This window comes from Uranotaenia lowii, chromosome 2 (genome assembly GCF_029784155.1).
Source record: "Uranotaenia lowii strain MFRU-FL chromosome 2, ASM2978415v1, whole genome shotgun sequence".
NCBI classification, from domain to species: domain Eukaryota; kingdom Metazoa; phylum Arthropoda; class Insecta; order Diptera; family Culicidae; genus Uranotaenia; species Uranotaenia lowii.
In genome coordinates, this window is record NC_073692.1 from 255,452,656 (window position 1) to 255,477,798 (window position 25,143).

The 25,143-nt window shown below is 34.0% G+C and overlaps 1 protein-coding gene across 11 annotated transcripts in view; it reads right to left on the reverse strand.

The window, feature by feature from the left end:
* The window catches only part of LOC129747707 (unconventional myosin-XVIIIa), a 268,397-nt gene that overhangs the window by 27,896 nt on the left and 215,358 nt on the right, over nucleotides 1-25,143 (reverse strand). The window contains exon 1 of one of the 11 annotated variants that reach the window (XM_055742036.1): nucleotides 18,236-20,963. The exons of the other annotated variants lie outside the window; for them this stretch is intronic. Coding sequence (XP_055598011.1) covers nucleotides 18,236-20,320 — 2,085 coding nt within the window. The 5' untranslated portion in view covers nucleotides 20,321-20,963. Of the gene's footprint in view, nucleotides 1-18,235; nucleotides 20,964-25,143 lie in introns of those variants that run through there. 11 annotated transcript variants of the gene reach the window in all.

The following is a 25,143-nucleotide window of genomic DNA, read 5'->3' on the forward strand; positions in this document are numbered from 1 at the left end:
ACAAAATTCTTCCCGGATCAACCACTCTTGAAAAGTTCTAGAAGACTGCAGTCACCGGCTTCTCCTCAGCAAAGACGGAGAAATTGAGCTTCATTGCAAGCGAAAATGCTCATTCTATACTTTTATCAGCCTCAACAAGTTTCAGATTATATGAATAGTCAGAATGAAGACTACTAGCAATGGCCGATAATTGAAAATTACGATTTATTTAAAGCGTAACGTAGTTCTGATTATCGTAAGCAAAACCTCCGAAGCACGTTTTATAAAATCATTTTATCGCTTCCAATTGCAACAATAACCATTATAGTTGGATATGTTGCAAACTGTTAATTATATCGTTTCCTAAATCGTTAGCATACTGTTTGCAGAAAAGTTTTCCCATACAACAGTTTTAACAGTTTTCAACAGTTACATAACCTAACATATTCAAAATACAATTATTTCGGAATTCACGATTTAGGCAATGTATTTTACAATTTTTATAATCGTTTGCAACGTGCTATTGCGCTTCATCAAATCGTCATTTGACGATTTGAGAAATCGTTTGGTTATAATCCTCAATTATGTGGGTTATTATTAAGCTTTAAGGCCAGGCTTTTGATAACAGAAAATGATCTATTCCAAAACAGTCTGAGATTATTCGAAATCAATACCTACTTTTTATTTAAAGTAATTGATCATCCTCTAATCATAGTCAAAAGGAAACAAAACGAAAAGTTTCATGAATGCCATCATGAGCGTGAATTTCATTTAGAGAAACGTCAAACGAAGTTGTGATTCCAGGTCTCTTAAAACCATTTAAAAACTGTTTGTTGAAATTATTTTATTACAACATTTTTCTAACCGGCATAAAACAATTTTAAAACTGTTTTACAACTGCCTAAAGCTGTTCAACATTAACTTACTGAACGCCATGTTGATTGTGAATTTGAATCGAAATTACTGACGCCATTTTGCTGGAAATAATATTATAATACTAAAAAAAGATATTTTCAACAAATTTGACAATGTTTGCGGTACTATTTGTTGTATAGGTAATGAATTTCAATGCAAAACAAAAATTGCATCATTTGAGCAAATTTTAATGTTACTTTAATCATAAATTTTTAATTAAAAAAAAACTTAAAATTGTGTCAACCTTGATTTTCTTTGAGGCGCCCTTATGTTTTGATGCTATTTCGTATGGGAGAGTGGGGAATCATGGGCCACTTTTTTTCGTGGTTCCATAACTTCGTTATTATAAAAGTTAAAATGAAAATAAAAAATGGTATGGTTTTCTACATTTATAAGGTATCATAAGGTTTTTTTTTTTAATTTTTAATAAGTTATTTTCCGCAAACTCTGACTGTTTGAAAAAAATCAATATTTTTTGGATTTTGAAAAGTGATGGGGAATCGTGGGCCATCAAATCCAAATTGACCAAATAACATGCAAAGTTTATGAGTTGATCCAAAACTGTGATTTCCTAATTCATTCCGTTATTTTAAAGCATTTTCAGATGATGAAATAAAAAAGAGCGCTGCGTATGATCGCATAGATTCCAAAACCTCGCTCGCGAACGTTTTGGCAAAATTTCTTATATAGGATGGACAAAATATTTTTCATAACTCTTCATTTGGCATAAGAAAACTTTACAGATAGGAAAAACGTATTTTAAGTTCTGAATGTGTATAAAAACATAAAAATATAGGTGATTCAAGATATGTGGCCCACGATTCCCCACAAGCTATGATTTGCGAATTGGTTGCGTTTGCGTGACTTATTGATTTTTCGTCAAAAATTCGTTTTCCACGTGAAAGATTATGACAACACTAAGATCATAAGCGTATGAGCATATTTTTGTTATGCACTTTAGGATCCCCATCGATGAAATTAGCGGTTTTTTTTTAATTATGTAAGTAAATTTTTCTTACTTTTTTTAGCTGGATAAATAAAAGAAGCAGATGATGCGTATTTCAGTCAACAACATATAGAAATATATGCTCACGCAAAGCGACGAAGATGACAGTTGGTTTGAGATTTTTATCTCAACACACATCTGAGATATTAAACGTGGCCCACGTTTCCCCATGGCCCACGATACCCCACTCTCCCCTATATATTTCACCAGAAATCTGAGGTTGCACGTTTCATGCTAAGACATATTGAAAATAAAAATGAAAATATTTTTAAAATAATTTAAATGCAATCTTCACCAATCACCAAATGCTTGGGAGAGTAAGTGATAACACGAGAAAAAAACACGTAACAGAAAGCTCCCCCAGTAAAATTTCTATCAGATTCCACAGCTGCCACAGTAAAATTCCTATCAGATTCCACAGCTCCCACAGTACAATTCCTATCAGAATCCGTGACGTAGTTTATTGGGAAAGGAAAGGAAAGGAAAGCCAATAAAAAAATTGGGAATCTCAGCAACAAATCCAAGAACAACAACAGCAACAATTTACGTAATTTAAATAGTAACAACGCCCGAAATGAGGAGCACACCTTCAACTATTACAACTACAACAATGCCAACAACAATAGAAACAGCAACATAGACCAGGATACCCCTTCATGTAGTTACAGCGATTACAATAGTACCAGGATCCCCCACATCAATCATCAACCAGTTATCAACTCTCTGCTTCCGGATAAAAAGCTACTAGCAGCTGCAAAAGCAACATTTTCAAAACCTCCAGTAGAAAATCAGCGTGGTATAAGGTTCCAACGTGGTGAAGTACTGAATCCATATCCGGCAGATCATCAGCTTGCACGAGTAAGCACGGTCTCGACGATAGGAAATCCAGATTTGGCGCGCTCGCCCCAGAGGCCTTCTCCATGTCAAGCGTGTGCATGTAGGCATTCGTGTTTTGCCAGGATCTGACGGGCCCCTTGGAGGACAACAACGATGTAGTTAGGTATGATATGAAAAACTCTGCTTGCAAGAAAATCAATTCCTCTCTATGCGACAGTAAAGAAATAACAATTTATTGTCAAAATTTTAATAGAATGAAAAGTGCCTCCAAATTAAATGAAATTTACAGGCGTGTAGCTGCTTGTAGCTACCCTGTAATATTAGCAACTGAGACGAGTTGGGATTCTTGCGTTAAAAGCTCCGAAGTCTTCGCTGATAAATTTAATGTCTATAGAGACGATCGTGATAAATTGTTATCCGACAAGAAATCCGGGGGTGGCGTTTTAATTGCAATTTCTTCTGATTATGAATCTGAAGAAATCCCATCTAATAAACACAAGGAATTTGACCATGTGTGGGTTAAATCCGTGATAGGAAATAAAGTTCACATTTTTGGATCTGTGTATTTTCCCCCTGAAGGTGCCAAAACTGAGTCCTATAAAATGTTTTTTAGTATTGCTGATAATATAATTTCAAAATTCGAGTCTGACGCCAATGTTCACATATATGGCGACTTTAATCAAAGTGCTGCTGATTTTATTGTAGATGACCAAAACGAATCTCTTTTGATTCCAATAATTGGGGAAAACTCAACACTTCTAACATTATTTGAAAATAGTTCTGAGATTGGACTTAATCAAATAAATCACGTACGAAATCAGAATAACTGCTACCTTGATTTATTGTTTACTAATATGACGGATGATTTTTGTGTGATTGAGGCACCAAATCCACTTTGGAAAAATGAAGTATTTCACTCCGCTATTGAATATTCCATTTTCATTCATGACAACGCCACAATGTCGGATAACAATTTATCTGAACCTTATTTTGACTTCAAACATGCAAACTACGAACTAATTAAAAACAAATTAAACTCGATTGATTGGCAAAGTAGAATTCGTAGTTTATCAACACATCAGGCTGTAACTTTTTTCTACCAAAACATATTCGATATATTAGAGTCTGCAGTACCCAAAAAACGTAGAAAAAAGCCGAATAGAAATCCGAAGTGGTATAGTAAGAAGATACTTAATCTTAAAAATAGAAAGCAGAAAGCCCATAAAAATTATAAAAAAGATGCAAATGATATGAACCTCACAATATATTTGACTATCTGTGATCAACTAAATATAGAAATGAAAATCGCACACGAGGAGTATAATAGAGGAATAGAAAGTAATATCAAATTAGACCCAAAATCATTTTTCAGCCTAGTTAAAGATATACAGAAGTCTAGCAATTTTCCGACAAAAATGCAGTTCAACGACAAAATCGGCAAAAATCCTGCGGAAATCAGTAACTTATTTGCTAATTTTTTTCAAGATGTTTACACAACCCGTAATGAAGAGGATCGAGATTATGATTATTTCTCGTATCTCCCTGAATCTTCATTAAATATCACTGTTGATAATGTATCACCCAATGAAATTTTGAATTCTTTAAACACCTTAGACGCCTCTAAAGGGGCAGGTCCTGATGGATTGCCGCCAGTATTTTTGAAATCATTATCAAATGAGTTAGTGAAACCCTTGTTTTGGTTGTTCAATTCATCTTTAAAAAGCGGCATACTACCCCCCATTTGGAAAGAATCGTATTTGGTTCCAATTTTCAAAACCGGCAAAAAGTCAGATGTTAAAAATTATCGTGGAATTGCTATATTATCTTGCATCCCTAAGTTATTTGAATCAATAATTAATCAACACATTTTTTCTCAAGTTAAAAATGCAATCACTACTAAACAACATGGTTTTATTAGAGGACGTTCTACTTCCACCAATTTACTAAATTTTGTAAATTTCTCGATAAATGCCATAGATGAAGGGAATTATGTTGAAACATTATATACTGATTTTAGCAAAGCATTTGATAGAGTTGATATTCCTTTATTGCTTTTCAAATTATCTAAAATAGGTTTCAATCATAAATTATTAAAGTGGGTTCAGTCATACCTGCACGGAAGAACGCAACTAGTAAGATTTGAAGGAAATTTGTCGTCTGTTGTGCATGTTACATCAGGAGTGCCACAGGGATCCCATCTGGGTCCTTTACTATTTATTTTATTTGTCAATGATGTCGAACACATTTTAAATCATTTAAATGTTTTAATATATGCAGACGACATGAAACTTTTCATGAAAATACGTAAACCATCTGATATTGAATCCTTCCAAAGAGAAGTTGATAATTTTTATGTATGGTGTACAAAAAGCTTGCTAGAGATAAACGTAAAAAAATGCATCTCAATCTCATTTACTAAAAAGCGAAATGTAAGACAGGACACCATCACCATTGGTCAAAAATCTGTTGAAAGATGCAATCAAGTCAGAGACTTAGGAGTCATACTTGATTCTGAACTGACCTTTGTAGAACACTACAATAACATAATTTACAAGGCAAGTAATATGCTCGGGTTTATAAAAAGGTTTAGTTTTCAATTCAATGATCCCTATACCATCAAAACACTGTATGTAACATATGTTAGGCCCCTTCTTGAGTACTGCAGTGTTGTCTGGGCTCCATATCAAGGTACACATAAAGACCGCATTGAGTCAGTACAAAAACAGTTTTTATTATATGCTTTACGCAGGTTAGGTTGGAGCTCGTATCAGCTACCTTCGTATGAATCTCGATGTATGTTAATTAAAATAGATAGTCTTGATAAACGACGTGAGTTTGCAATGTTAGCTTTTATAAATGATGTTATTGGGCAAAGAGTAAATGATGCAAACATTTTAGAAAAACTTAACTTTTATTCTCCCACTCGGTATTTAAGAAACAGGAATCTATTCTACATAAATAAACAAAGAACAAACTATGCCCAAAATGGACCTATAAATAAGATCATGATCTGCTATAACAAATACTGCACCATAATTGATATAACAATGAACAAAAATGAACTGAAGAGAGTGCTTCTATCATAACATTATACTTATATAGATTTAAGGCAAACATGTAAAACGGTCTACGCAAATGATTGACGTCAAATAAAATAGATAAAATAGAAAATAAAAATAGTTTTAAAAGAGCTGTGGATACCCTTAAGAGGGCTCTGAAGGGTGTCTTAATGCTATGTCTATAAGGTCTAATAAAACTATTCAGTTGAATGTTTTATTATAGCGTAAAGAATTAGCTTTAAAGACGTTAACAAAACAGGGCCTTATTGGCCATATGTTAGCTTTAAAGTAGTTGTGCTAATAGCGTGGAATGCGCTTTGGCTTATAAAGTAGCTTTACGAAATAGTCTTAAGCAAACTGTTAAGGTTGGAATAAAACATAAATTGTTACTTGGGAAGGGAACGCCAGATTTTCCATCTTTTATTTAAGAAACTACTGAACCGATTTCTACCAACTTTACACACCATTATTGAGGCATATTTTTTCCGTATGTTTGGATCACTTGCTAATATTAAGTATACCGTTTTTCTGATAACTTTTCAGTTTTTATACTTGAAAAAAAATAAGAAGATGAGTTTATTCGAGTTAAAGTTTGTAATTATTTTGAAAACTGACGACCTAATTAGTAGAGATGTACCGAATATTCGGTCGGCCGAATATTCGGCGCCGAATACCGCCAAAAAACCGTTAAGCCGAATATTCGGCTCACCGAATAGTTGAGCTAAGTATTCGGCCGAATAGGCCGAATAGGCCAAATATTTATTATTTGAAATTTAAATAAAGACTTCTCAAATTTTTCAACAGATGTTGGAAAATTTATTAAATATGAAAAAGCTTTAAAATCATCAAACACTTATGATTTCAGTTAAACATTTCGGATGTATTCGTGTATTTTTCACTGAAGATAGCTATATACTTTGATTATCGTTCATTCCAAATTTTCTTGATATATCCAGGCTTGCCCATAAACCAAATGAAGAATTCGAAAAAAGTTAAACAGTCATAACCAGGATGGCCACATATTTTTTTAAACTTTCCGGATTTAACCCGGGTTTTTGAGATTTTTTGCGTAATCAATTAAAAAAAATCAAATATATCTTTGAAAATTTTTAAATTTTCTGTTACAAAACGATTTTTAGAGTAAATTTATTCGTTAGATACGATATGAACACTGCTGTTGTAATTCGATGAAAACTTTTAATTTCAAGTAATTTTATTTCTTTTTCCTTTTGTATGTTTAAGAATAATGCCTAATTTCTGTTATCAGATTTTCCCTTTTTTTACAAGTATTTAAAAAAAAATCGTTCAGACCCGGCCGTGTGATACGTGTCGTAAAAGGTTTTGTATGCCTAAGATTAAAGATCATCGTTCTTTTTGTCAACTTTTTTGATCACATCTAGCAAAAATAAGACATCTAATTCGATATAAAAAAGCAATTTCAAATAGCTCAACACCTGTTTTTACATGTTTTGTCCCAGATTTTACTGGAACCCAATCTCTTTTGTGATAAACGTCCTAGAAGCGACAAGTCATCTAATGTCGTTTCAGCTTATGGTGATATTTTTGAAATCAAGAGGCATCTACTTTAAAAAGATCCGATACATCTGGTTGGAAATAATCGACTGAAAAACATGAGGGACATTAAGATGGCAGAAGAAGAAGATTTCTATTAGAAATAGCAGTAGAAATAGAAGTATTTCTATTGAAAACTCAATAGAATATTCGACCGAATATTCGGCCGAATATTCGTTTGGCCGAATAGTTGAAAAGGTCAATATTCGGTATTCGGCCGTTCGCCGAATACCACTATTCGGTACATCTCTACTAATTAGATTTCCTTTACACGGCCATAAACCATCAAATTAAAATTCAAGGAACGTAATGGTATATAATTTACATAGGTTTTCGGAACTTTGTAACATGTACTTTTTAACAACAAAAAGCACGGTAGTTGAGCGAACTGACAGGCATTTTCAACACACGCGCTTCATCAAATGATTAATTTCTCAACTGTCAGCCGATTGTTTGCGTTCCGTTTCTGTTTGCTCGTGTTGATATTTTGTTTTGTTTTTAAAATAATATGTTACAAGATTTTGAGAAAAAAAAACAGAAAATTATATTCAAATAGATTATGAAGATTATAATAGCATAATTCTAAATTATATCTCAATAAATAAAAGATATTGCATGCTAAATTATTACCTGAATTTTTAAATGTGACCCAGAGATGGGTTTTGACTCCAACCTTCGGTCAGCGAACTTTTTTTTTGTAAAGCAATGAATTCAGATGTGAAATTTCAAATTTCAAGAAGTAGCTAAGAAGAATGTTGATGTTGGAAAACATGCGAAAAAAATCGCCTTGTCTCTCGGCAGGACTTGAACCCACATCTTGCGGGCCCATGTATTAACCAGCTACAACAAGCTACAACTAGGCATATGGAAATTAAACTGGTCGAGTGTCGAATTCTATCGGCTTGAAGGGAATTATTCCCCCATGTGATCATCATCATCTTCGTTTTCTATTTCTATTATTTTGTGGAAACATTTCTCGACTAAATAATTGATAATAATTTTTGGCTTCAAAACTGTTTGAAGACTATTTGGCTTCAACATTCAAATTGCAGATGAGTTAAATAATTGAAAATATGGGCGAAGTCGAGGTAGTTTTTCAAAAAAATGACGTTTAATATATATCTCATAATTCTTTGATTTTGGAGCAAAAGGACCGACTATTTCTGGAAGTTGGTAGTTTAAGTGTTTTAATGAAACATTTACATCACACCTAAATGTTTTCTAAGACCATTTATTTGCATGGCTGATTTTAACGTTTTCAGATTAAAGTTAAAATTCATAACTTATCCAACAAGTGATATTTTCGCATGTTTTTCTATGGTACAAACGATAGTTTTATAGCTTTTTGTAAGTATTGCCCATTTTCTGTAGAAGTGTTCTAGAAATTTGTTGATTTGATCGAATTCTGATGAAATTTGAATGTTTGTCGATATGCCACATTGTATCAACTGACAAAAAATCAAGTGTTAAAAAGTTCTTGAAAACACCTTGTCCAAAAAACACCTAACTAAGCGACACTATTTTTTAAAAAGTTTCAGATATATGTGCATATCCGAGCAAGATTCTTAAAAAAAATCATTTAAGGTACACCGGGGTAAGTGTGGACGCGGGGTAAGTGTGGACGATGGCTATAAAAACAATACTGTGCACTATTTTTTCAAACTTTTGATGCAGAATGTTCCATTTACTTGTAATCTATCCAATAACTGTGAAAAAGATACGATTCAGACAATAACGGTTGTTTACAGCGACTTTTTCGGAATTTTCTATTTTCAACTACGATGTCGAGTTGATGTGCATCTTTTTCAATTGCAATTTTCTCCTAAACTAGCTGGCTCTCGATGAAAAACTCTACATTGAAACAATCCTTACATTCCAAACAACCAGTTAGGAAAAGAAACGGCGGTTAAAAATTAAGAAAAAAAAGTTTATTTACAAAAAACTAAAATTTTGTCTCCAACCCCTACCTGGGGTAAGTGTGGACGGCTTTAAAAAGACTTGATGTTTACACATTTTTTCAATTTTCTGTCCTTCATCCTTTATGAGTTGTATTATTTAGCTATATTAAGCATTCGGATCATGAAAATTTGAGTAAAGTACTTATTTGTTCTGTGTTTTTGATGAAATCGGATCTCGTGTGTTGTAACATAAATTACACACTATAATTATAGTATCATGAACTTTTTTCAAAATTTTGGACGGTTCAAGCAATAAAGTAACGTATTCAACCAAGAAAACACAATTTTTTGGAAAATTTCCTGAGAAATCAAAGGGAAAATCTACCGTCCACACTTACCCCATAAAGCGGGGTAAGTGAGGACACCAGCCGTCCATAACGATTTGCGTGATAACTTTTTTCGCTTTGCTTCTATCGAGCTCATCTCTTCAGCTTTTGTAAAAAATATGTTCTGCATCACATTGATCGTCAATTTATCGAAATTGCTCCACTGCTGATTTTTTAATGATTTTTTAAAGTTGAACTATACGAAAACCCGTCCACACTTACCCCGGTGTACCTTATAGATTCTTTTTACCGCCTCTTTTGTTATTCTAGACTTTAACAAGTTGAGTTCCTGTATTCAAATTAGGAATTAATTTCAAGATCAATGAAGTGATTAAGTTGCTTTTCAAAATTTGATCAATTTTTGGAATGGAATTCAAACACCATTCAGCAAAAAAAAAACAAAATTCCGAATGCATTGTACCACCCACAAAAAAAAATAAACGCCTTCATCGTGAACTTTCTCCAGCTGTTAGGCTATAACTTACTCGCACAAACTGACATAATCGCACCGCGCCGTGGTTTTATAAATATATCAACTAAATATTCATATGGCGTTTATTTTTCAAAGGTTTTTTTTCTTTGGGATTGACGACGACCAACTTTAGCAGCTATCAAACGATCTTTGGCTAACTTTGAAATGTTGGATTCGCAGACATGTCCACACAAATGAGGTTGGGGGTGAGCGAAAGTTTGAAAACTACCCGTTGCTGCTGATCGAATCTAAATTAGGTTCTTCAGTGGGGATTGCTGTAGTTGCTGACTGCATTTGGTTTTCGAAAAAAAATTGAGGAAAAACACATGAAATCCCCATCTGCCCGTCACTTTGACAGTTTGGTACATTTGTTTGGATTAAAATTAGATAATGCAATATCCAATATCTGGTGGGGTCCGCGACATCAAGTTGAACATTTGGCAGACGCCCAAAAAGCGTCACAGTCGAACAATATAATATATTGAGGGGCGTACATTTTGTGCGACGCGCTGATGATGAACTGGTCGAGTCGGTCGGTCTTGGTATTACGCTTTTTGTTCAAAATGTTACATGATTGTGGCATGTTTGCGATGTGGACCCCGTGATGGAACGGAAAATTTACAACCTAAGCAATACACACGAACACATTTTGGGACAATCTGGGCGAGTTTGATGCACTTCCGGGTGCCAGCTAAAACAACTGATTGTGTTGTATTGTAGCCGTCGTCCGAGATAACTGGTAGCGATGGTTTAATACCCCACACGGGAAGAAAAATCTCACGGTTGTAAATCACGTTTGTTAAAACTGAAAACCTAATTCAGTCTTCAGATAAAAAGTAAAAAGTATAAATTTATTTTTAGAATAAGATCAAATTTTAAACTCATGACAATTTTACAATTCTGCAATCCAGTTTTCAAATTCCGTGTTTTACTGCAAATATAATGGTTTTGTACGGCTATGAAGTGTTCTTATCGCACGCTCTTGGCTCATCTTCATAATCTTTTGTGCTTTCTATCCTGACCCTTTTGTGCGGCCCGCGAACCTTTTTTCAAATTTAACTTAACTTTTTTTATACAATGAATTCTTAAGAAAATTTATATGACTTGATCAAATATGCACTTATCTGCATTTGACTCACAATCATTCAGATTGATAACATTTTTATGGCATTTTAAGCATTTATTATGTTCCGTTCAAGGCGTAAATGCAATATTGTTTATTGGCATAACGTAATAATGTTGTTTTCTTTTATTCAGGATACATTTATCCAAATGACTCCTACCACTTCCAAAATCCATTAAAGTGAGTCGGAAGAGCAACCAAAACTAGGATGCTATTCATGATCGAAGGAATTTCGAGTACGTTAGTGAAGTCATTGTTTTCGTTTCAAGCAAAAATAAAGTTGTATGATAAAAGATTCGCTCAGTAGGATTGTATCGCGAAAGCCCGACGACATTTACATAGAATGAATCATTCGCCAGATTTTTTCCCAGAATGCACCATTTACCAGAAATTTTTCCCCCAGGATGGACCATATCCCAGATTCTTTTTTCCCAGAATGAAACATTTTCTTGAATGCCACAAAACCTAATTTTTTCCTGTAGTTTTGTTTTCCTCTCTAGTTTAATCTTATTAAATTTTGTCTTACAATTTTTTAAAAATTTCCAAGTTATTTTATTTTTGAACCAGTATTGTATTTTGTAAGATTTTGGTACTTTGATTTTATGCTTATTAGTGTGCCTTTCAAAAATCATTTCAGTAGCCGACTTCTCACGCTACGATCTTTCTTTGGCGATTTTCTGTGATGCTTTTTTCAGAAATTTTGATAGAAAATTTAAAACAAACATTTATAACAAGTTATTTCACTTATAATTCGCATTCCACATTACCAAAGTCATAGTATAGCTTTAAAAATCCTATGCTTATAATATCTACGTTAGATTAAAAATTATGAAAATTTCGAAAAAAAATTCTAGAATCAAGAATTTAATTTTGAAGATAGTTGTTTAAAAATATATGAAATTGAACGTTTTTCTGTAATTTCGACAACCTTGCTCATCATCTCAATGCAATGGTCCAATACAGAACTTCAATTTGAAAAAACGGGATTTTTCCCGTTTATAGGATTAAAAATCTAGGCTTTGAAAACAAGTTTTTATTGTGGAAAAAAATTACACAAAGTCAATTTACGATTCAACGTCCAACGCTAAGAAGACGGTGATTTATTAAAATATATGTTTTTCACATTTTTATTTATCACTGTGGTAAGCTTCAGAAGATTTTAAAATGAAAGTGATGACGAAAAGTACCATCGGATTTAACAAGACAGTTGTAAGAACGAATGTCCACCAAGAAGTACAATTACTTACAAAATTGATAGAATTCAAAAATGACAAAGATTAAGTGATGTACCTTTTCAATATCAGGTATTTGAAAAGTCGTGTCGAATTTCTGTTTATAAGCACGTGAATTCGTTTTATCTTTCCTATTTGATATTTGTTTTCATGAAAATTTGTAGTTATAAAAAATGACATGAAGCTCTCCTAATTATAAAAAAAACTTATTTTAACTGCAGCCCGCCGACAACATTTCAAATTTAAAGTGGCCGGTTGGTTCAAAAGGTTGCTCACTCCTGGTTTAAAAGATAAAAATTCATATTCGTAACTGAGATTCTGTTAAGAATACAGATTGTTATGGGGTGGAAATGGATTTATTATATATTTTCAGCAAGCAATTAGCTAATAAATTTCTATTGAAAGTCCAAACGGATTATCCGTTTCAATTTTCTTTTGTTGTTTGACTGATTTATTGATTGTTGGGTGATAAAATTAACATTTGGCCACCAAATTATAGAGAAATAACATCTTTCGTCCACTACTTAAAAATGTTCTTCAAGAAAATATCAATCCAGGCGATAGAAATTTATCGAGGACTTGAAAATGCAGTATTCATCAAAAATCATTATATGCAATTTAGAAAATAGATCTGCTGCATCGCAAGCCATACAAAAAAGTCTAATTTTGTGAAATTATAGTGTCAAAAAAATTAAGGTAACAATATGTATACTAAAAAAACTAAAGTGCAATGTTGAAGTGACGTTGAGCATGCATCCCAGTTTTACAAAGTTTCAAACAGCACTGAAAAAGCTCATATTTATTTTTTAGACTCCACAAATCGAAGTTAAGGTTGAGAATTCGGGATCTGAATTCAGAATCAGATTAATAATTTAAAATCAGAATGTACACAGGCCAACGAACTTGACCAGCAAAGATCTTTCGTTTGAGAAATTAGAATTCAGAAAACAGAACCAGATTTTGTGTGAATCCAAAGACAAAATCAAAAAAAAAATCACTCAAAGAAATAACAAACAAATTTGATTTGAGATCTAGAATACACATTTAGGTGTATTTGAAATTTTAAATCAAATCGAAGAAGGTAGGCTCAGATTTAAGAGTCTGCATTAAAAAACTTTGTAGCTGAGTAGATTGAAGGGGGATAGATCTGAAGACAAATCTTAAATTCTGAATCTCAAGAAAACAAACTTTAATTTAGCATAAAAATCCAGCTATATTTATTTTATTGAACAGTTCAAAGTTCATTATAATTGAAAAAAAAAACAAAAAAAAATTAGAGTCGGAACTTTTATTTATTTTTGATATTACACTCGGATCACAATAGAATATGCAGATAGAATTCACAATACAATCATTTAAACACTTCATCCAGATATAAGATTCTGATTATAATTTTCATAAGATACGTCTTGCAAATTGGTTTTTAGAGTGTAAAATAATTTTCCATAAGAGTCTTATGAACTTCTTTCAGTTTTCATACGAACCCCTTATGGAAAATTAAAGAAATGGTATTGTGAAAAAATGAATACATTCATTTCATTATCGTCGTACGGAGTTGTGGAGTTTCATAGTTTTCCTTAATAGTTGAAAGTGATTTTAAAATGGTAAATTAGAGTTAAAGTTTATTTTTTGTGACCCTTGAGATATTTGTGAATTGAAATACATTTTCATGTTTTTACCAATCAGCAAATCAACCAGCAAAATGCACAAGGTCAAAGGACCGAATGAGGATTAATGGAAAAGAATTACTTTAGTGAATAAAATGAATGTTTTTATCATGAAATATTGTAAATTATTCCCATTACACGTGACATTTCCTGTTTCCATAAGACCCTCTTATGAAAAACAACAACCTCTCACGGAAGAAGGCGTTCATCTGAAGAATTCATTTGCGTCATAAGACAATCTTATGAATTTCAATGATTTTTCATATGGCGCCAGTTCATAAGAGAATCTAATGTCATACGTAAGAGAATTTTTCTGAGTGTAGGTAAATATCAGGTTTGAATACAAAAGTCAGATTCAAAATCATCAGATACCAGAAGACAAATTGAAAACAATTTTTGAATTCAGAAAAGTACATTCAACGTTCAAAATTTCGATCTGCCTTTAAAATTACACTTAAAATGTTGAGGCAGATTCATTACACGGAAAAAATAAAAAGGTAAAATTTATCGAGATAAAAAGGTAAATGCTCGAGAAATCCAAAAACAAAACGTTTTTTTTTATCGAGGTGAACCTCGCCTCACAACGGGGTGAAGTAGAATACAACTAATAAAAATAAATCCTAAAAAGGTAAAGCTTTCTTCGTAGCAAGGTTATCTCTTGGAGATAAAACTTACCTCCTAGCGAGGTGAAGTTGACCTGGATTGAGCTACACATATCTTTATAATTCCAGGGTGGCCAGCGAGTTTCCATTTTAAAATTCCCGGTTTTTTCGATCGAGAATTTATGTTCTTCCCAGTTTGAAAATACATGAATATGATTATCAGGGTTTTTTTAAACCAAAATAAGGCTATTTTTAAATGTTTTATGTAAGGTTATTCAGGTAAAGGTGATGTTTGTTGGGATTTCTGCAGAAAATAGGATAAGAAGGTTTCAATGTAAAGGATTAAGAAAATAATTGATAACCTTAAAATCAGAGGGATAAGGTGCATAAATCCCAAATTTTGGGTTAAGTACATATACCAATCGATTCTTTCAATCTAAATCTACACAAACAGAGTTTTCCAGTTTATTTTTTTGATAATTTTGTCAACACTTTTTCGATTGAATTAAAACGATGATATTTCAATTAAAATTACTTTATCGCACACAGAATTTGACTATTGAGCTTTGGTTTCTGAGTTCTGAAATTTGAAATATAATCATCAACGATGAATTTCGGGTAAATTACGGATCTGTAAATCTGTTTTTATTTTCGTCTTGAATACTGATTAAGGTTTCATCATACATTTTCATTTTTTAGGGCCCGAGTTCTGGGTGCTTGACTTTGGACTTGGCATGTTCATCTAAATTCTGCGATCCTACCAGAACAATTGAATATCGTTATTCAAATTTCAAATTTGAAATCTTGATTGAAATTTTGAAAATTAATCCAAGGCTTGAATCATCTTTTCAAGTTCACTTTTTTATGTGATAATTTCTTAATGTGATTCGTAGCTTATACATTTTTACGATCTGTATTTTTTTTTAAATTTTTTTAATCAATAAAGAATGCGATTATGAGTATAAGGCAAAATGAATAATAGAATCATACAAACATTTGGTTTCTCGTTCTCGTTTTGTGCATTTTATTAATGAACCATGTAACATGGTGGTTACTCATTATGATTTTTTTTTATCGCATTTTCCCCCGCATTATCTTACAAATTCCCGACTCTCGAAGGTTGAAAATTGAATTTAATTGTGACAATTTTTTCAAACATATGAGATAAGTTCTTCGCGCTTTTTGCGATTGTTAAAAAAATGTAAATTCTATTTATAAATGTCAAAAATAAGTAAATTCGCAAAAAAATCTTAATATGTTTTGAAACTCGAACACTTCAGAGCACTAAAAGGTATACGCTGTTCTACAAAAATTTCGATCTTTCATGAAATTCTCGTCTTTTGCCCACATTTTTTCATGGCATTTAGAACCCAATTTTATATCGCTTTTGAGAAAAAAAAATGATAAGATGAATGAAACTTAGAACTCAATAAGTTTATTTAGAGAAAAAATTACCCATAAAAAATTTTCCCGGTTTTGATTTGAAATTCCCGGTTTTTTTCCCGGTTTCCCAGTCCCATTTTCGATTCCCGGTTTTCCCGGTTTGCTGGCCACCCTGTAATTCACCTGGAAAAAGGTAACTTTTTTCTGAAAGCGTATATTGAGGTTGAGCTGTTATTTCATTCAGGAACAAGTTTCGTATGCATGCGCAAAATGTGAAACTCTTAAAAGAACAGTAAATGTAGCTTAAATTTCATTTAGTTGTGCTAGTTATCATAAACTTTAATTTCATTACAAATTGGGCCAGTGAGCTTCGAAGTGTTTTCCACATCATTCCGGAACATCCACAGACAATTAATATTATTCCACAGCTGACCGGACGAGTCGAACGGAGAAGAAAATAAATGTCTAACCAATTTAGAAGAATTCAGCGGCCATGGTTGCGTCCGAGAGAAATCTAATGTGTATTCTTCATCCGACAAAACGGAACATTTCAAACATTGATTTCCAAAACAACAAACAATCTTAAATAAAAATAAAATCTTGAATGAATTTGTGTCTCTGTTTTTTGTATAATTTGATTACAAGCCAAAACAGCTAGCATTTACCTTTTGGGTCAGTGAATGGGAAATTGGTAGAAGGTACATTTTTGGTCAGAAAATCCCATAAAGGTAAAATTTAATGAGAAAAAAAATATAAAATTCACTGTTTTTGCTAGTGAATAAAGAAAAATGTGAAATTTACCTCGAGAGAAGGGTGGAAAAAAATCACCCCTTCTTCTCGGTAAATTTTCCTTTTTTTTCGTGTAACGTTGATCTAGAATTAAGCTTCATAATTGAAATTGATAAATGCCTATAGTCTTTTATTCCATTCTTGATATCAAACTTCGGCTATAGCCCAATCGGTAAAAAGCTATCCTTCTAATACGACTAACAAATAATACAAATCTGCCAACCTTATCATTAATTTGAAGTCAAGACATAACACGCTTATTATCAATACAATAAAAGAAAAAATCAAAATCAATTTCCGACCACAATTTGTCATGTATACCTTCCGGATATTACCAGGATTTTGAGTTACAAATTGAATCAAATGTTCGGATTTTGCCAAATTTTTAGATAAAATAGCCATGATTTGCTTGGCCTGGATACGCACGGGAAAAATTCTGGCGGCGAAAATTACACAATGCAACAAAATTTACATTTTTCCGATGTGAAGAAAGCTTAAGAACTGATCTGGACTAATTGGAGGGCACTGATTCCAACTATGTAATTAGTTTTTTTTCCACCGGCTTTTGTTTTCGAAATAAATTAGGAAAATGGGTAAAAATTCATTCAAACAATTCGTACACTTTTTCGGTAAAGCTGTAGAAGATTACAAAGATTTGGAAATTGAAGGTTTTAATTCAATGATCAAATTTTCTGAAGATCCCGAGGAATTTTGCCTTCAGAGAAAAAAAAAGTTATATGAGTTTTCATATTGTTTATTTTTCCCAACTTTGCAAAATACGACAATTTTGACGAAATTTTGAGAAATTATAACCCAAATTGAATCTTAGATATTCCTTAAATAATAAGTCCAATCGTTTTACAGTCTTCAACGAAGTTCTTAAATAAATTATAATCTTTAATATCAAATACTCGAAGACTTTTTTCACAAGTGTCCGAAATAGTTGTAATGTTATCTATTCAAATTTCTTTAAATTGTAGAATTTCATTTTTTCAAAGCTCTATATCCCTGAATCTATAATATTTAGGCAAAATCTGATACCTTGATTGAATGGAGGATAATAAATAGATTCAAAATCAGTTTTTTTTTCTGTAGGTTTGTTGGTTCATTAGTTATCAAAGATCGATTTTTCTCAAAAAAGATCAATATCAAAATTTCCATACGCCATACCACAAAAACAAGAGCTGGTAGACAATATCTGGCAAATGATTCGAATTCAGGATGCCTAAATCTTCGAAAAACAGTTACTAAAATATAGGCACCAAAAATGCTGTTCCCTAGAGTAATCTATGAACAAACAGAAAAAACAAATTACCTCCATATCATCTACGACGGTACGATTGTCATCATCCATGGCGTCGTGGAAAATATCCCGACTGACCGATGACATCCTCGAGCTGGATCGGGACGCGGAACGAGGATGGTGATGGTGATGATCCCTGAGTAACATCAGCCCCTGGGACATGATGCTGGAAACACTTTTCGATCGCAGAGCACCGACACCACCCATACACAGATCGTTAATTCCACAATCCGAACTTCGTCCCGGTTGACCGACCTTCTTCCACTCCTGCATAACGTGATCGGTGCGCTTCAGGAAGTGATCTATCTTTTCACTGAGGTAGTCCGACTTTTCCGAACGGGCAGGAGACGCTCGGATGATGGGAAAATCGAAGTCATGCTCATCGTAGGACATCGATGACAGGCGTCTAGGCGTAACAGACCGTGATGATTGCCAGGATTCGTAGTTGCTCAGGATAGAGGACGATCGTGTTGTAGACAGAGAATACGGTGAAGGCGATCGGGATATTAGAGATGATTCTTTGGAGAAATCATCGAGGGTACTGTCGCGGGAAAGGGCCAATGACAGCGGCAGTTTATCCATTTTTCCCCAACTTCGGCGTCTTTCCTTCAGGGGAGGTGAACCCTTGTGTTGTAAATGACAGTTCAGCAGAGCAGGTGGTGTCGGGGGTAGCCGCTGGACTGCTTCTACTGCTGCTCCGAGATCGATCGTTTGAGATCGATGGGCTGGAAGCATCGGTCGAATGCTAGGCCGAGTTACTTGTTTGCCGTTTAGAAGCAGATTTGGTGATTCTGGCAGACGCAGATTTGTATCTAGTGTTAGCTCCGGGTTAACGGATGATTTGATTGATATATCAAGCGGAGCAGAAGCAATGGGGTTGTTGGTGTTTTCCAAAATCTTATCTTCTCTGACATGAGGATCAATTGCTTTTTCCGTTTCGGGAGTGTTTTGAACCGGATGAGCTCCATTTGTTAGTGTTTGGTCAGTTATCTCCGGAAGTTGCTGCACTGAATCACTGTCACTGGTTTCAGCCTTCGGTTTTATCACTTTTTTCTTTACGATTTTCACAACCTTCTCAGCTCCTGCATCTGGGTTGGTTAGATCCGTGGAAGATTTTGTAACCACTTTTCGTACTATTTTTTTGACAATTCTTTTTACTTTCACTGGCGCAGCCGATGGTTCAGTGCCATTCTCATTGTTGCTGGTAATCACTTCTGAATTGTCATGATTTCCGTTGATTTTAGGCAGTGTGTCGGATTTTAATGTTGTATCTGATTTGTGCTCCAAATTATTGGACATAGATTGAGTAGGACTTTTCAGAGTATCATCTGAAACTTTTGTACTGCTTAGTGTTATATTCATAACCGATTTAGACTCGGTAATAGGAGAAGATTTGTTATCAGGCGCTATTTTCGCAACAACACTTGATATAAGCCCACTCTGTGGAGGCTCAGATTTAAATGCTGCTTTCGATTCTCCGTTGACTTCATGTTGAGGCATTTCTAATTCATTTTCAGCAATTATGTGAGGAACCGGAGCCGCGCTCGAAGAACTAAGTTCTGTTTTGACTTCATTATTATTTTCGTCAATAGCTTTCGGCTTGACGACCTCCGATGGCGTGTTCTTGACCGACATTGTTGTTGGCGATGTACCATCATTATTGCCATTAATACCGGCTAGCTTGTCCTTGCTAGGTGATGGTTTGATGAAATTTTTCCATGAAACTTTCGGTTTTGAGGTGTCAGCATTTTGCTCGAATTTTGAGATGCTTTCACTTAGAAGAGATATTTTTTTCACCACAGGTGGTGGTTTTTTCGCTAGGGGCAGAATCTCTGCTTGTGATTCGGATTTCGTGAGAGGTTTCTTTATCGCGGGTATCGATAGAGTCGATGATGAGGGTGATAGAGGTGAAGGGATTGGTTTGGATTCGGCATTCGTAGCGTTTCCATTGTTCAATGGTCGTCCGTTAATCTCAGGGTTGCTCGAAGATGACTCATTGGCGTCAGATTGCACTATTTGGTTGACTGAATTATCCACCGTGGCAGTTTTCGTTGGCTTGGCCGCACCGGAAGGCGGAACTAGAGTAATCGGGCGCATTTTTATAAAACTCACTTCAACCTCATGAGCAATTTTTTCCTTAACATATCCTCTCCTATCCTTATACTTTTTACAATGCAAAATCAGGAACTTTATGCTTCACTTAGAGAATACTATGAATCAGTCTGTGTTCTCCAACACATCTGAAACCAATTCTGCAACTCCTTTTCTAATTTATCCGAAGCGATGGTTGAGTTGTGTCTGGCGGAGAAGATGATTATAAAATTTTACCGCTGTACAGCAAAACCACACTTTTCCCAACTATTACTTTAATTTCGAAATAATCTCTGTTTCCACACAGCTTACAGCAGAAATTTTGCAAAGAACGTTACGCGAGGAAATTGTGTAAATCGATGATTCGGAGATTTATATAATACTCGTAAAAAATGGCTGGCGACGGGACTGCCCAGTGGATGATCTCTAAGTTGCAGATACTGAGCGCCACACTTTTCCTTTCGTTGTCGTTGATGGTGGTTTTTCACTCCGTTGCTCTAGGTCTCTGTGAAATTTTCTTCTGACCGCGCACACGCCGACCGACGACTGACCGACCGATCGAAGGAAAAGGAAAATTTGAAGAGATAAAAACAAAAAACAAAACTGAAACGCAACTTGATCTTTCGAGGCCCGAGATCTGCACAGCAGAGCAACCAGCTGAGAACTGATCCGCGTTGTGGGTGCACGGAAAAACGGCGGCCGTCCAAACCATACGCGCTCTTAACTAAACTGATTTTGTCTGTCATCGCATCATAGGGTTTTTTTGCTTGTGAATTTTCTCATTTCGAAGTTGTTTAACGTATTCAATCCGGATTACGGGTCAGTGTTGCTCAATTTAGTTTCAAACCAGCAGCAGCTAATCTGGTTGACGGACTTCTTGTGACGATATGTACTGAGGTTGAGGAATAACCTCGTTGAAGTTAATATTTTAATACATAGGTGCATCTAGACTATAATGTTCTGGGGTAGATATACATTTTTGATGTTGAGTCTAGACCATCCGGAGATTTTATTAAAAAAAAACTTTAACTTTATGCTGCAGTGAGATATGTACATTAAACTGCGTTTAGTAAACAGTTCAAAATGAATTATTTGTTCTTCCTCAGAGGAAATGAAACAGCAAAGCTTGAAAATCACAGAAAATCTCTCAGTGCAAATCTACAGCTTTGTCTTTTTTTCCCGTGAAATCTTTCTTTCTCTTCTCTGCATCGAAACAGCACCCTACCAGTCAGTGGATGATGATATGCGTACTTGGCTATGCGCGGACGCGTATTTCGTATCTTCTTTTTTGATGGGTATTTTTAAAATTTGGCTCAACTCGCGCATACTAATTATCGTCTCATTCAACTGTGAACGACGAATTGCAGTAATGTCCTACGCTACCGGTTAGGGGGAAAGGCGTCTTCTTCGTGTGGTGGGTTCAAAAAGACACTGGATAGTAAATATCGAAGGGGTAAACGCTGCTTTATTGCCTAATCACAAAGATTTTTTTTTGTTTCTAACATTCTGGAACATGTGGAAACTAAATTTAAAGATTCTACTTTATTCTTTTAACAATATCCTCGAATAAAGGTCTTCACCCGAAGAATGATTGACATTAAACGGTACAGTTAAAAAAAAAACAGTGCGTAGGTGTGGGAAGAGAGTGGTGGTTGATCATCAAGTGGACTCGAACATTTCTGCAACATGAACAGGTGGCCAGAGTTATGAGGCAGATTCATTCTATCCTACATACATAGAACGACGCGTTTGCCATCAACAGACGCCATGACCACCTACCGACTAGCAGTGAAGGAAAGTGAGGAAATGCGGATCTTTAAATCGAGAGATAGAGAGTCTGTCTCGCTGTAGGTTAAATTAGAAGTATCATCGTCATACTTGACCAACCGCACAGCGATGTGCAGTGGGGATCAGCTGTTTGATTTATTTATACGCATACGCCACACTACTGGCATTTAAATACCCATCGGTTAGATATTTGGTAACAGGTTGGACACCACCAAAATTAGCACAGTCTGATTCGCGTTAAATGTTTATGCTGCTCGAATCGAATCTGTTCAAGATTTGAAGAATAGAATCTGTTCGATAACAGTTGCTTGAAATTTATTTCCTTTCTTTATTATTTAATAACTAGTTGTTCCTAGTTAGTTCGTATAAATAATAACTATAAAACATTCGTTATATGTCTTGATTCAATAAAAATTCAATCCCGATCTGAATTTCACATCGATGCATTTGATTTGAGTGAGTAGGGTTATTGTTATGGTAGGGTCCAGAAACTTCACGAAATGGCTGATAAATCAACATATTTATTCAGTCCAGTTTGAGGGAAATACGCTTTAACCACATGACATGAGAAATTTAAATGTTATACAAAGTCTGAAAAATATTGAGCTTTGAAAATCTTGTGTACAGAATCTTAAAACAAAAAAATGTTGCGGTTTTATCTTCAAAATCATTAGTAAATCAGAAATTCAACAACTTTAAACTTTTAGTAAAGCTGTAAATGATGAGATTTTGAAGTAAAAGACGGGTTATGGATGCTCATTAGACCGCTGCAAAAAATGACTTTTTGTTCCATATGTTTTTTCGCCTTTTGGGTCGCCAAGCATCAGTGTATAATTTGAGATGACTTGGTTGATTCCTGAGTTAGCGCAACTCGTTTCAATTTTGTATGAAAATTTGTATGGAAGAAGAAATTTTTGCACATTAAATCACCCATAAAATTCAAATAAGCTTGAAATGAAATCGGTCTTTAATTTTTGGTTTTGAATATTCTTAAGCTTCATTTTTTGCTTACATGACTAGGAGCTAAGAATTTCATGAAAAAAGTTATAACCATTTTAAAACAACAAATCTGAATTCATTGAAAAGTATTCAAAAATGGAAGACTTTACTTGCTAGAGCTGTTAATAATTGCATGATATGTTTTTGCAAAGGCTTTATAAATCAATAAATTCTCTGGAAATGCAAAACAGTTTTTTGAGATTTTTTATTTCCATTCTACTGTTACAAGCTTTCAAACCAGCAGTTAAAAACGATATAATAAATGAATATTGAAAACAAAAATTTTATATAACATTGAATATCTTTTCTGGGGTACAATTAAGGTTGGTGCTTTGTTCACATGAAATGTAATGCAAGAAACAAGGAACATGTTTCATCGAAAGTTATATTTTTTGGAACTTTCAGAACATCTCTGGCGATTTTCGAATGAAAAATTTTGTTTTCCCATACAAATTTCCATACAAAATTAAAGCTCGTTGCGCTAATTCAGGACTGGATGGATCGCTTCCAAAATTTTTATTGCTATTTCTGGCAGCAAAACCAACCAAAAAAAGTTATGGGAGTTGTAAAAATTTAAGAATTTGAAATTTTCATACAAAGCTTGCAGCGGCCTAATGCTCATATCAGGAAGGCCTCTATTAAAAAAGTAAGTTAACCATATAAAATTTATACTTTTTTTCATTGAAACCTTTAATCTAAGTTCTTATCATAATTTTACAGTTGAAATAGAAGAGTTTGATAAAACAATATCATACAGACGAAATATCACCATGAAATGGCATCCATAATTATGTTTTAGGCAAAAGTACGTGTGATATTTAAAATGTTGCCAAAATTTCACCATTAACGTATGCTTATTATGAGTTTCTACCATTTTCAATTAAATTATACGAAGATACGAAGTGGATTTGAAATATTGCTCAAAATATAACTATGCGCATTAAGCCCACCTGGTTTCGGAAATCGGCTATTTTGACTATATTTATTATAAAATAATTGTTTTCAAAAATTATGAGAAACAGGCTTGCTGGCTATTTTTCGTTTTAAAATTAAAAAAATACATCGAAATTTGCTCAAGCGAACCAGCCTGCGACTGAAAACTTCTCAAATATAGACATCGAAATACCATTTTTTCCTGCAATTTCAAAGCTTGGGTGTTATTCATCTTCTACAATATCAAAGCAGCTTGATAACTTGAATGGGCATTTGTCTTACAAAACGTAAAATCATCAGTTTGCAGGAAAATAGTTAGTAATTTTCTGAATGCAGTTATATTAAGGCAAGGCTGAACTTTAATCGTTGGAATGAAATATATTTTTTTTCAGGATAAAGACCTTAGATTTCGACAGGAGCTTGTTTTCGATACAATTTTTACATAAGACATATATTCCAGCGTTCAGCGATCACTTTAATGCATTTGTGTGTTGCTGACCCTCTATAAAAGCTGGTTAAGTTAGAAACCTCTTTAAGCGAGAAAAAAAAAATCAGTTCTTTGAACTCTCACTTATCCAGGTTCGACTGTAATAAGTTTTGTGTTTAGTTTTGTCGACAATAGTTTCGTTATTAAATTTATAACATTGAAATTATGCTTTTAAGTACAGATTTACCGAATAGTGGTATTCGGTCGAATATTCTATTGAGCTTTTAATGAAAAAAACAAACAAGAGTGATTATTTGAATTTCCATCGATTTCTTCCATTTTGATGCCCCTCATATCACCACCAGATGATACTACTAGATTACAAGATCTTTTGCAAGAGGGTCTCTCTGATTTTTAAAATGTAGCTGAATCAACTGAATAACTGGAAGGATATCAGATGAATTGTCGCTTCAAGGGCGTTTATCTTTTAATTCCAGGGATTTTCATCCTATTGGATGATTCAGCCCATTTAGGGCGTTTATCATCAAAGAAATTGGGTTCTTGTGAAATCTGGGACAAAATATGTCGGGAAAGGTGCCAAGCAATTTGAAGTTGCTTATATGATATCGAATTAGATGAAGGCAAGATATCTTAAAATTAGTTATTTAAAAAAACGATGTTC